General features: G+C 45.1%; 1 protein-coding gene across 2 annotated transcripts in view; it reads right to left on the bottom strand.

Moving 5' to 3' along the window:
- Positions 1 to 12,209, bottom strand: part of LOC121328062 (sodium/hydrogen exchanger 7-like) — a 39,211-nt gene extending 27,002 nt beyond the window's left edge. The window contains exons 1-2 of one of the 2 annotated variants that reach the window (XM_041272533.1): positions 11,813 to 12,209; positions 1,327 to 1,529 (exon numbers count right to left, since the gene is read on the bottom strand). In XM_041272533.1, coding sequence (XP_041128467.1) covers positions 1,327 to 1,529; positions 11,813 to 12,098 — 489 coding nt within the window. In that variant the 5' untranslated portion in view covers positions 12,099 to 12,209. The remainder of the gene's footprint in view (positions 1 to 1,326; positions 1,530 to 11,812) is intronic. The other variant, XM_041272534.1, reaches the window with a different exon arrangement.
- Between the last annotated feature and the right edge of the window lie 2,340 nt (positions 12,210 to 14,549).

The raw sequence follows: 14,549 nt of genomic DNA, 5'->3' as shown, positions 1-14,549 counted from the left end.
GATGTTAACAAATCACTGTTATTTAGATGATGTGCTTATACTGCTGTGCGAGCAGGTAAACGGCATGAACTTCTACATACAGTACCAGCATACACCAGGCACCACAGCCTGCAGTGGAATTACAATGCAGATAATCTTCCACATCCTGAACATCAGCTATTGACCGGCATTGCTTTAATTTTAATTTTATGCTCCTCATTCACTTCCTGCACTACAGGTAATAAACTTGTTTCCCCTACAGCTACAACCAAAACGCTCACCACACAGTTTTGCAGTTTACTCCATGGTTACTCTGCGTTTGGCATAGTGTACCCTGGCTTGCCATGTTTATTAGTATGCTTTACCATACCTCATTGTTCTTTACAATGCTTCCCTATATTCTTACTGTGCTGTATTACACTTTGCTATGCTTCTAATGTGGTAAACGTTTATAAAGGCAGGTATTTAACTGAAGGTCTTTGAGGTCTGAGGAGTGTGCTATCAGAGTGAAGTGATCCAGGACTGTGGGAGCAGAGCAGTGTGCTAGCAGAGTGAAGTGATCCAGGACTGTGGGAGCAGAGCAGTGTGCTAGCAGAGTGAAGTGATCCAGGACTGTGGGAGCAGAGCAGTGTGCTAGCAGAGTGAAGTGATCCAGGACTGTGGGAGCAGAGCAGTGTGCTAGCAGAGTGAAGTGATCCAGGACTGTGTGAGCAGAGCAGTGTGCTATCAGAGTGAAGTGATCCAGGACTGTGTGAGCAGAGCAGTGTGCTAGCAGAGTGAAGTGATCCAGGACTGTGGGAGCAGAGCAGTGTGCTATCAGAGTGAAGTGATCCAGGACTGTGGGAGCAGAGCAGTGTGCTATCAGAGTGAAGTGATCCAGGACTGTGGGAGCAGAGCAGTGTGCTATCAGAGTGAAGTGATCCAGGACTGTGGGAGCAGAGCAGTGTGCTATCAGAGTGAAGTGATCCAGGACTGTGGGAGCAGAGCAGTGTGCTAGCAGAGTGAAGTGATCCAGGACTGTGGGAACAGAGCAGTGTGCTAGCAGAGTGAAGTGATCCAGGACTGTGTGAGCAGAGCAGTGTGCTAGCAGAGTGAAGTGATCCAGGACTGTGTGAGCAGAGCAGTGTGCTAGCAGAGTGAAGTGATCCAGGACTGTGTGAGCAGAGCAGTGTGCTATCAGAGTGAAGTGATCCAGGACTGTGGGAGCAGAGCAGTGTGCTAGCAGAGTGAAGTGATCCAGGACTGTGTGAGCAGAGCAGTGTGCTATCAGAGTGAAGTGATCCAGGACTGTGTGAGCAGAGCAGTGTGCTATCAGAGTGAAGTGATCCAGGACTGTGGGAGCAGTACCTTGCGCAGCATGTCGTTCTGCTCCACGTTGTGTATCTCCCGGGAGTTGATCTCTCCCTTCAGCGTGTACTCGAAGAACTTCCCGCTCACGTTGAGCAGCAGCGTGCTCACGGGCCGGCCCGTCAGGGCACAGCTGGGGGGCGTCTTGTTGTGGTAGCTGGTGGAGGGAATGCCATAGCGCAGGATCACCCCGACCAGCAACCCTGCAAGCAAGAAGAGAAAGTCAGGCATCATTATCACACACCGAGTGTGTGTGCGAGTGAGTGTGTGTGTGTATATACACACACACACACACACACCTTTTATTACAGTAGTCTCTCACTAATCTAAACCAGTTAGGCCAGGATCCTGTTGAGGTTTTGCAATTTGCAAAGAATACTGATTGGAATCTGTACCCTACAGTACTGTAGAATTATTACATTGAAGGTTGTATCTGTACCCTACAAAAACAAATGACAGTACTGTAGAATTATTACATTGAAGGTTGTATCTGTACCCTACAAAAACAAATGACAGTACTGTAGAATTATTACATTGAAGGTTGGTTTCTACAATGGCTTTTAGCACACATTTATTAGCAGCAATAAATCAGAGTTAATACGAGACTGTGACATCACTGCCATATAGTGCGTTATTAGCTCTGATCAAAGCTTATTACAAACAGTACCCTCGATATGATTACTTCTCACTGCAGTGCCTGTCTGCAGGCTGAACAGTCTGAAAATCACCAGATTGCACTACAGACAGCGTGCCCTGAGAAATCTATCAATGATTGATCATCACAAGCGCTATTTTTAATCTGCAGTCGCTTGCTGCAGCGCTGGACATGGGTACAGATCACCCCTTTCATCTGGCAAGAGCTGAAATCTCTCGGGGCTGCTCTCCTCTGTAGATTAGGACAATGAGAGTGTACTGGCGGTGTTTCAATACAAATACAGTCCTACTGTACTTCCACTTGGCAACAGCTGTATGCTAATCCTGGCTGTGCTATTCAGTTCTTTTAGGTTTTTTCCAAAGAAATATTTAGCCCACTCAACCACATGGGCTGGGCATTAAAACACACCTGCCATAGCACTGTCAATAGGATTTACCCTTCTAAAAGTTTACTGTGGTGTTTTGTAGTTTTACCAGGCTTTTCCCATGATGATACCATGCATTTAACATGGTTTGTGAGTATGCTTACCGTACCATGCTATTTTTACCATGCTTTCACTGTGCTCTATTACATTTTGTTATGCTTTTAAAAAGGGCAGAGTCACTACAGGCAACCTGAACAGCGGTGGTTTGATGTGGAGAGTCTGAAAGGAGTTTAACCCTTTCACTGCCAGGAGGATAGGATTCTGGAGTACTCCAATGCACCAACAGAGAGATCTCATAATGAGGGTCACAGTAGTGCGAACACTAGAGCCAGGAGTATCAGGATGACCAGGGCATGCAGTATTCTATATGAACACATATGTAGAGGATCTGAGAAGTGATGCTCCACAGGTAAGCAAAGATGGGCAGATGACATGACAGACAGCCACCTCCCTAGATCTCCAGAATCTAACACTCTCAATAACTAAATAATGTGAATGGCAAGTTCCATGACAACTGGAGAAGCGGTTCTGCAGATATATGCACACTTGTGAAGCGTGACATACAGAGGAACACATGTACAACTCATCAGACCCTCATATACAGTATCCACTGCAGACTCTCTGGGAAACAACATGCATTTCTGCCTAGGTGAGGTTTTACAATACTAGGGATGCCATCTGAATAACACATCATTCAGCCAGGTGAGGGACAGCCAGTTTACACAAAGGTCAGCTGCACTGATGGGGCATTTTGATTGGACTCCTGTGAAGAACAAGAGTCAAGGCAGAGATCCCACAACAAACTCATAAAGCAGTGAAGCCAATTAAAGGTATTGCAGAAAACAGAGTGCTAGACCTGACTAGCGCGAGACACTGCAATGCATGCAGGCCGCGCTTCTCAGGCATGCTGCACTACTGGACTTACATCACTTACAGCTCTATGAATGAAAAATCGACAGTGAAAGAGCTACACCACCGCCTGCATAATCGACAGTGAAAGAGCTACACCACCGCCTGCATAATCGACAGTGAAAGAGCTACACCACCGCCTGCATAATCGACAGTGAAAGAGCTACACCACCGCCTGCATAATCGACAGTGAAAGAGCTACACCACCGCCTGCATAATCGACAGTGAAAGAGCTACACCACCGCCTGCATAATCGACAGTGAAAGAGCTACACCACCGCCTGCATAATCGACAGTGAAAGAGCTACACCACCGCCTGCATAATCGACAGTGAAAGAGCTACACCACCGCCTGCATAATCGACAGTGAAAGAGCTACACCACCGCCTGCATAATCGACAGTGAAAGAGCTACACCACCGCCTGCATAATCGACAGTGAAAGAGCTACACCACCGCCTGCATAATCGACAGTGAAAGAGCTACACCACCGCCTGCATAATCGACAGTGAAAGAGCTACACCACCGCCTGCATAATCGACAGTGAAAGAGCTACACCACCGCCTGCATAATCGACAGTGAAAGAGCTACACCACCGCCTGCATAATCGACAGTGAAAGAGCTACACCACCGCCTGCATAATCGACAGTGAAAGAGCTACACCACCGCCTGCATAATCGACAGTGAAAGAGCTACACCACCGCCTGCATAATCGACAGTGAAAGAGCTACACCACCGCCTGCATAATCGACAGTGAAAGAGCTACACCACCGCCTGCATAATCGACAGTGAAAGAGCTACACCACCGCCTGCATAATCGACAGTGAAAGAGCTACACCACCGCCTGCATAATCGACAGTGAAAGAGCTACACCACCGCCTGCATAATCGACAGTGAAAGAGCTACACCACCGCCTGCATAATCGACAGTGAAAGAGCTACACCACCGCCTGCATAATCGACAGTGAAAGAGCTACACCACCGCCTGCATAATCGACAGTGAAAGAGCTACACCACCGCCTGCATAATCGACAGTGAAAGAGCTACACCACCGCCTGCATAATCGACAGTGAAAGAGCTACACCACCGCCTGCATAATCGACAGTGAAAGAGCTACACCACCGCCTGCATAATCGACAGTGAAAGAGCTACACCACCGCCTGCATAATCGACAGTGAAAGAGCTACACCACCGCCTGCATAATCGACAGTGAAAGAGCTACACCACCGCCTGCATAATCGACAGTGAAAGAGCTACACCACCGCCTGCATAATCGACAGTGAAAGAGCTACACCACCGCCTGCATAATCGACAGTGAAAGAGCTACACCACCGCCTGCATAATCGACAGTGAAAGAGCTACACCACCGCCTGCATAATCGACAGTGAAAGAGCTACACCACCGCCTGCATAATCGACAGTGAAAGAGCTACACCACCGCCTGCATAATCGACAGTGAAAGAGCTACACCACCGCCTGCATAATCGACAGTGAAAGAGCTACACCACCGCCTGCATAATCGACAGTGAAAGAGCTACACCACCGCCTGCATAATCGACAGTGAAAGAGCTACACCACCGCCTGCATAATCGACAGTGAAAGAGCTACACCACCGCCTGCATAATCGACAGTGAAAGAGCTACACCACCGCCTGCATAATCGACAGTGAAAGAGCTACACCACCGCCTGCATAATCGACAGTGAAAGAGCTACACCACCGCCTGCATAATCGACAGTGAAAGAGCTACACCACCGCCTGCATAATCGACAGTGAAAGAGCTACACCACCGCCTGCATAATCGACAGTGAAAGAGCTACACCACCGCCTGCATAATCGACAGTGAAAGAGCTACACCACCGCCTGCATAATCGACAGTGAAAGAGCTACACCACCGCCTGCATAATCGACAGTGAAAGAGCTACACCACCGCCTGCATAATCGACAGTGAAAGAGCTACACCACCGCCTGCATAATCGACAGTGAAAGAGCTACACCACCGCCTGCATAATCGACAGTGAAAGAGCTACACCACCGCCTGCATAATCGACAGTGAAAGAGCTACACCACCGCCTGCATAATCGACAGTGAAAGAGCTACACCACCGCCTGCATAATCGACAGTGAAAGAGCTACACCACCGCCTGCATAATCGACAGTGAAAGAGCTACACCACCGCCTGCATAATCGACAGTGAAAGAGCTACACCACCGCCTGCATAATCGACAGTGAAAGAGCTACACCACCGCCTGCATAATCGACAGTGAAAGAGCTACACCACCGCCTGCATAATCGACAGTGAAAGAGCTACACCACCGCCTGCATAATCGACAGTGAGAGCTACACCACTGCCTGCATAATCGACAGTGAAAGAGCTATACCACTGACTGCACTGGGTTGCTAAGCAATGCAGCCAGAAAAGAGCTTAAAACGAGAAGGGCCCTGCTCAGTTCCAGCTCTAAACTCAGCCTGTCTTTAACCCTGCGCATATACAGCAGTTCAATTAACTGTGACCCAGGGCTTCAGCAATACCATCGTTTCCTGTTTCACTGCTGCTACACCTGCATGGGTCACTGCTCTACAACGCACCCTCCCCCCTCCTCCTCCTCTCGTATACTGCAGCTGTGAATCGGTCACCTGACTTCTTAACTACCCTGTAGAACGAGTAGCATCAAAAATGATCTCTGCTATCTCAGGGTTCTCTCTATGAGCTTTCAAATACAAGCAAAGCATTCAGGGGATTCAACTACAACAATCAAGTGATTTTGATGGTTAAGATTCCACGGGTCAGCAGTGCTCTGTAAGCAGACTCTTTTCATTGCCCTTGGTGGAGTTCCAGGGTTAGTGGGCACTTTATTGTTGCTGTGGCAACGCAACATGATGGAAAGAGTCTCTAAAGCTCTTGCCACCACTGTCACATTTTATGCTTGATTTATACTTGTTTTGAAAGGGTTTTGAAAAAGTAATTCAGCAGTTTAGATTGAACACAGAATCCTGAAGGATTTAGTTTACCTTCATTTCAGACAAACTGAATGTATTACAACATATCTGAGCACAGCATGAATATGCTTTCCTGAGAAAGTGCTTTATTATTGTGATCTTTACTCCAGTAAGCCTCCAGTATGCGTACATGTCCTGGACTGGGAACTGTACAACTGCAATTCATTAACTGTATCATCCGGAACAGGTACAAAACTGAACGCGGGATCCCTTGAAGCATGACGATAAGGGTGAGGTGTGAGCCCTGCCTCTAGAACAACAACAACGAGTACATGGGAAAGAGAACGCGGCCCTGCCTCTAGAACAACAACAGCAACAAGCACATGGGAAAGAGAACGCGGCCCTGCCTCTCGAACAACAAACAACGAGCACATGGGAAAGAGAACGCGGCCCTGCCTCTCGAACAACAACAACAACAACAGCAACGAGCACATGGGAAAGAGAACGCGGCCCTGCCTCTCGAACAACAACAGCAACGAGTACATGGGAAAGAGAACGCGGCCCTGCCTCTCGAACAACAACAGCAACGAGCACATGGGAAAGAGAACGCGGCCCTGCCTCTCGAACAACAACAGCAAGTACATGGGAAAGAGAACGCGGCCCTGCCTCTCGAACAACAACAGCAACGAGTACATGGGAAAGAGAACGCGGCCCTGCCTCTCGAACAACAACAGCAACGAGTACATGGGAAAGAGAACGCGGCCCTGCCTCTCGAACAACAACAGCAACGAGTACATGGGAAAGAGAACGCGGCCCTGCCTCTCGAACAACAAAGCAACGAGTACATGGGAAAGAGAACGCGGCCCTGCCTCTCGAACAACAACAGCAACGAGTACATGGGAAAGAGAACGCGGCCCTGCCTCTCGAACAACAACAACAACGAACATGGGAAAGAGAACGCGGCCCTGCCTCTCGAACAACAACAACGAGTACATGGGAAAGAGAACGCGGCCCTGCCTCTCGAACAACAACAGCAACGAGTACATGGGAAAGAGAACGCGGCCCTGCCTCTCGAACAACAACAACGAACATGGGAAAGAGAACGCGGCCCTGCCTCTCGAACAACAACAGCAACGAGTACATGGGAAAGAGAATGCAGCCCTGCCTCTCGAACAACAACAGCAACGAGTACATGGGAAAGAGAACGCGGCCCTGCCTCTCGAACAAGAAACAACGAGTACATGGGAAAGAGAACGCGGCCCTGCCTCTCGAACAACAACAACGAGTACATGGGAAAGAGAACGCGGCCCTGCCTCTCGAACAACAACAACGAGTACATGGGAAAGAGAACGCGGCCCTGCCTCTCGAACAACAACAACGAGTACATGGGAAAGAGAACGCGGCCCTGCCTCTCGAACAACAACAGCAACGAGTACATGAGAAAGAGAATGCGGCCCTGCCTCTCGAACAACAACAGCAACGAGTACATGGGAAAGAGAACGCGGCCCTGCCTCTCGAACAACAACAGCAACGAGTACATGGGAAAGAGAACGCGGCCCTGCCTCTCGAACAACAACACAACGAGTACATGGGAAAGAGAACGCGGCCCTGCCTCTCGAACAACAACACGCAACGAGTACATGGGAAAGAGAACGCGGCCCTGCCTCTCGAACAACAACAGCAACGAGTACATGGGAAAGAGAACGCGGCCCTGCCTCTCGAACAACAACAGCAACGAGTACATGGGAAAGAGAACGCGGCCCTGCCTCTCGAACAACAACAACGAGTACATGGGAAAGAGAACGCGGCCCTGCCTCTCGACATGGGAAAGAGAACGCGGCCCTGCCTCTCGAACAACAACAGCAACGAGTACATGGGAAAGCGAACGCGGCCCTGCCTCTCGAACAACAACAACGAGTACATGGGAAAGAGAACGCGGCCCTGCCTCTCGAACAACAACAACGAGTACATGGGAAAGAGAACGCGGCCCTGCCTCTCGAACAACAACAACGAGTACATGGGAAAGAGAACGCGGCCCTGCCTCTCGAACAACAACAACGAGTACATGGGAAAGAGAACGCGGCTCTGCCTCTAGAACAACAACAACGAGTACATGGGAAAGAGAACGCGGCTCTGCCTCTAGAACAACAACAACGAGTACAAGGGAAAGAGAACGTGGCTCTGCCTCTAGAACAACAACAACGAGTACAAGGGAAAGAGAACGTGGCTCTGCCTCTAGAACAACAACAACGAGTACATGGGAAAGAGAACGTGGCTCTGCCTCTAGAACAACAACAACGAGTACATGGGAAAGAGAACGTGGCTCTGCCTCTAGAACAACAACAACAAGGGAAAGAGAACGTGGCTCTGCCTCTAGAACAACAACAACGAGTACAAGGGAAAGAGAACGTGGCTCTGCCTCTAGAACAACATCGAGTACATGGGAAAGAGAACGTGGCCCTGGCTCTAGAACAACAAGGGAAAAGCTGGGGAAAGCTGCTGTCCGAAGGGAGAAATGAGGTCCTATCATTATAAATTTCCATCAGTGTGACCGGGCGACTGTTTCTGGAGGGGAAGGATTGAAGGCTGAATATTCTATCAGATCTCTCAAATTACAGTTGTGGTCACACCAGCTAAAACACAATGGAAAGTACCTCAGATTGTCAGAGGAAAGCCCAGGAGAGGGTATCAATGCAGGTTCAAACAGAATGAGGATTCTAACAGAACAACAGGTGTTCCCTCAGTGGCCACTGGACTCTCAGAACTCTTCTCATTATGACTGGCATCAGGCGCCCGCTCATGTGGAACAATGTTAGTCTGCACATCCCATGGGCTATAGCTTTGTTTTTTTTAGATAATCATTTGCATTTTATTTCCACCATGTCCTCCTATAAATCTGAGATTCTCCTCTGAGCCAATCGAAGTATTTCGAACAAAGGTAGGGAAAGATTATAGCAGCTGAGTCATGAGTTTTCACAGTGTATCAGGATGCATTAGCAGGCATCAGTATCACTTTAACATCACAATTGAATTAAACTGTATCACCAAACCGATTTGAACATCACAATTCAGCCTGTACTGTATCACATCACAATTCAGCCTGTACTGTATCACATCACAATTCAGCCTGTACTGTATCACATCACAATTCAGCCTGTACTGTATCATCATTCAGCTGTACTGTATCACAATTCAGCCTGTACTATATCACATCACAATTCAGCCTCTACTGTATCACATCACAATTCAGCCTGTACTGTACCACAATTCAGCCTCTACTGTATCACATCACAATTCAGCCTGTACTGTATCACAATTCAGCCTGTACTATATCACATCACAATTCAGCCTCTACTGTATCACATCACAATTCAGCCTGTACTGTATCACAATTCAGCCTCTACTGTATCACATCACAATTCAGCCTGTACTGTACCACAATTCAGACTCTACTGTATCACATCACAATTCAGCCTGTACTGTATCACAATTCAGCCTGTACTATATCACATCACAATTCAGCCTCTACTGTATCACATCACAATTCAGCCTGTACTGTATCACAATTCAGCCTCTACTGTATCACATCACAATTCAGCCTGTACTGTACCACAATTCAGCCTCTACTGTATCACATCACAATTCAGCCTGTACTGTATCACAATTCAGCCTGTACTGTATCATCATTCAGCTGTACTGTATCACAGTTCAGCCTGTACTATATCACATCACAATTCAGCCCGTACTGTATCACCAAAATGATTTTCTTGACGTCTCACAACAAACATCCAGAGTTTCAATGTGTCACCAGTTTGTTCTGCATATAGAAAGTGACTCTTTCTGGGCATTTCGATTTGATGGAAGCCTGCAATGTGATCTGATGGAAGCCTGCAATGTGATCTGATGGAAGCCTGCAATGTGATCTGATGGAAGCCTGCAATGTGATCTGATGGAAGCCTGCAATGTGATCTGATGGAAGCCTGCAATGTGATCTGATGGAAGCCTGATTCAGACTGCTTGTGCATACAGGTCACACATCCAATGAAGTCCAGCTCTTTCCAGTGATGCAGCTTTCCTTCATTACCCATCCAACACTGAAATGTAAGCGTTTGATTTAATTAGCAGCTCATCCTTTTGCATTTCATGATTGTAAATTCATGTCAGGCGGGTCAGAAAGCAGCACTCGCCCCTACTTGCTGTTGGAGAATACCACAATAACTGCTTCCTGTGTCCAGGAAATTCAAGATTCCGCACACGCAGCAAACACAGTACTATTGGCATTTCTGAAGACTTACTGTATGTAAAACACGCAGCCTGTGATGCAGAGGGAATGTCCACTCCTGCTTTGAACGATAATGTTAGCATGACCATAAAGAGACTACAGAACAGGAAACAGAACAGATGAATGTCATTATTTCGTAGCATTCCCAGCACTGCATACTTTTAGACAGAGCAGCCTCGCCCACAGAAATAACCAACACACTGCACAACACAACACTATGCTCTCTTGACAGCTGCTATAAGGTACATTTAGAATATTCCCTGCATCAGTACCATTATAACACACACAAACTGGGTGTTTTTATGAGAACAAGCTGCCATGTCTATAGATTCATTGGGTGGTGGTCGTCAGTCAGGGTGTCTAATGCCAGGGGGTCATTCAGCAGAGAATGTCTGGCAAACCCTGCATTATAGAATCCATGCGGTGTGTTCTCAAAACGCAAGGGACATTGCAGAGCAGCACATATCTCATTCACACCAGCAACTAACCCATTAGAACAGATGAACTAAACCACCTGCTGAAGAGAGGACCTGGGCAGGTCCTTTATCCCAGGGCAAGTGCATTGACACAGAGCACTCCCAGCACTCACACAGGCAATCTTTTGAGTGCTGGCTGGAATTATGTTACAAGATACAAAGATTGCCACAAGATAAACCAATAAAACAGGTTTCACAGCAGCTCGAACAATACATAAAAAACACATTGCTATTATTAAACTAAGCAAGCCCTCCTCCATATGCAGCGCTTTCCTCAATGACCACAAGCATTGTTCGGGATAGCGGTACACGGAGGGTGTTTAAATGCATTGAACCACATTCTATTCAAGCTATTTTTGGGAGCTACACTGAATTGATTTGCAATCGTCTACCTGACAGTATGAATCATGACTCGTATGAAGGGTACTAGAAAGCACTTGAGTGTATTCCAGAACGTCGCGCTGGATACATTATATCGAAGGACCAATAGTTGCTGAGCATCACATAACTGTCATTGCCGCAAGCCAAACCGCATCATGCACACACAAAAAAATATTTAATTAATATATATATATATATATATATATATCGTTCAAAGGTCTAAAATGCCAGTTTGCTTAAGTTCTTTAAATTAATCATATGATGGCAACATAATAACAACACAGATTTGTATTTTATTTTAATATTGCAATGTATGTATATTGAAGTGCCGCGTCTTTCGCCCGAACTCAATGCGTTTGGCACTATACAGCCGGACGCAATTATGCAAATACAGCAAGAAAAAAAAAAAAAACCTTAACAAATCTCACCATATATCATAGCCAAGCCCGTCTCGTGCAGAAAGCGGACTCGTCTGTGTTTAAATAACCAGATGGTAAGAATGGTTAATGTCAGCAACAAGATGAACGTTAGTAAATTAACACTGTCCTGCCGGTGGCTCTCTTCAGCCTCTTTCTCTGTAGTAAGCTCCTCCATGCCGCTGTCTTCGGCGTTCATCTCACAAGCCAGAGAAATCAAGAAGATGACAACGGGAAATATTGTTTTCCGATCCCAGAGGTAGACATTCCACTGCTTTAGCGTGTCTGCAAGACCCATGGTGCAGTAGATGATAATAATAATAATAATAGTAATAATAATAATAATAATAATAATAACGGTCTGCCTCTATCGGTTTTGGTACTGCGTAGGGAAGTGAAACACAGGGCTACACCATTCAACCTCCGCTCACAGGCACAGCGTACTGCTCAACCTTTTAAAGACACACTGCGCCATTTACGCGCCGCTGTGCAGCGCCTGCCTTACTGACAACGAGTGCTCCGTTAGGAAAGCGACCAAATACGAGACAGATAAAAAATACTACACTATAGTGCTGCTACTATTATTATTATTATTATTATTATTATTATTGTTATTATTATTATTATTATTATTATTATTATTAGTAGTAGTAGTAGAATTTAAGGTTAGAGCTAATTTAAGGTAGTTGTGTTTAAAAGGCTGCAGGCAGGAATGCCTAGAAAATGCATAGAATACATGGCCAGCTGGTTCACATTGTTAGTAAATGCACTGGCACTTAGAAGTAACCCTAAATACACTTTACTTTTAAATCCATCTGAATATGTTCATAAGTGCTGCAATGCGTCCATGGCATTATTATTATGCAGTTAAAAGGCATAACGTACTGCTGCACATACACCTCTCTCCGTCTGTCACAGATCTTTGCATTCTGCAATTATTCTGCAAATGAGACCCTTTTGAAAACACATAGTAGATACTGGCTGTTTAAAAGTATTTTCAGTTCCATTTATAATTTCAGTTAAATAAAAATTGCCAACTGGAAACAAGGTGAACTTTGTATGAGAAATTCTTTGCCTCTTTCAACACCGGGGAAAATCTTCACAGCTATCCAATAAAATGAATTGTAACACAATGTCATCACTTCAGACTTCCTTCCAGTAGTCTAGGCAGCAGAACTTACAGGCCTCTACTCAGAAGTACCACTTGTTTACAATTACATCATGGCAAAGAGCCACCTTTGTGAGCTGCCTACTTCAGCTCTGTCCACCTGTTAATCAATTTTTTAATCAATGCAATCAAAGGGTTTGTTAATCATTGTAATTAAAGGGTTTCTTAATCAATGCAACCAAAGGGTTCCTGAAGCAATGCAATCAAAGGATTTTTTAATCAATGCAATCAAAGGGTTTGTTAATCAATGCAATCAAAGGGTTTCTGAAGCACTCGCCAGCTCTTTGTTTCTCAGTCTTGTATTTTAATGATGAATGTTCGTCTTTCAAAAAATAGCATTTAATTGAAAACTGCTCTGTCCACCTGCTGCTGAAGCAACGCAATCAAAGGGTTCCTGAAGCAATGAGATCAAAGGATTTGTTAATCAACGCAATCAAAGGGTTCCTGAAGCAATGAGATCAAAGGATTTGTTAATCAATGCAATCAAAGGGTTCCTGAAGCAATGCAATCAAAGGTTTTTTTTATCAATGCAATCAAAGGGTTTGTTAATTAATGTAATCAAATGGTTTTTTAATCAATGCAATCAAAGGGTTTGTTAATCAAACGGTTTGTTAATCAATGCAATCAAAGGGTTTGTTAATCAAAGGGTTTGTTAATCAATGCAATCAAAGGGTTTTTTAATCAATGCAATCAAAGGGTTTGTTAATTAATGCAATCAAAGAGTTTGTTAATCAATGCAATCAAAGGGTTCCTGAAGCAATGCAATCAAAGGGTTTGTTAATCAATGCAATCAAAGGGTTCCTGAAGCAATGCAATCAAAGGGTTTCTGAAGCAATGCAATCAAAGGATTTGTTAATCAATGCAATCAAAGGGTTCCTGAAGCAATGCAATCAAAGGGTTTGTTAATCAATGCAATCAAAGGGTTTGTTAATCAATGCAATCAAAGGGTTTGTTAATTAATGCAATCAAAGGATTTGTTAATCAATGCAATCAAAGGGTTTGTTAATCAATGCAATCAAAGGATTTGTTAATCAATGCAATCAAAGGGTTCCTGAAGCAATGCAATCAAAGGGTTTGTTAATCAATGCAATCAAAGGGTTTGTTAATCAATGCAAGCAAAGGGTTTGTTAATCAATGCAATCAAAGGGTTCCTGAAGCAATGCAATCAAAGGGTTCCTGAAGCAATGCAATCAAAGGATTTGTTAATCAATGCAATCAAAGGGTTTGTTAATCAATGCAATCAAAGGATTTGTTAATCAATGCAATCAAAGGGTTTGTTAATCAATGCAAGCAAAGGGTTTGTTAATCAATGCAATCAAAGGATTTGTTAATCAATGCAATCAAAGGGTTTGTTAATCAATGCAATCAAAGAGTTTCTGAAGCAATGCAATCAAAGGATTTGTTAATCAATGCAATCAAAGGGTTTGTTAATCAATGCAATCAAAGGGTTTGTTAATCAATGCAATCAAAGGGTTTGTTAATCAATGCAATCAAATGATTTGTTAATCAATGCAATCAAAGGGTTTCTTAATCAATGCAATCAAAGGATTTGTTAATCAATGCAATCAAAGGGTTTGTTAA

The sequence above is a fragment of the Polyodon spathula genome, chromosome 15 (assembly GCF_017654505.1).
Source record: "Polyodon spathula isolate WHYD16114869_AA chromosome 15, ASM1765450v1, whole genome shotgun sequence".
NCBI lineage: Eukaryota > Metazoa > Chordata > Actinopteri > Acipenseriformes > Polyodontidae > Polyodon > Polyodon spathula.
This window is presented reverse-complemented; position numbering and strand designations above follow the sequence as displayed.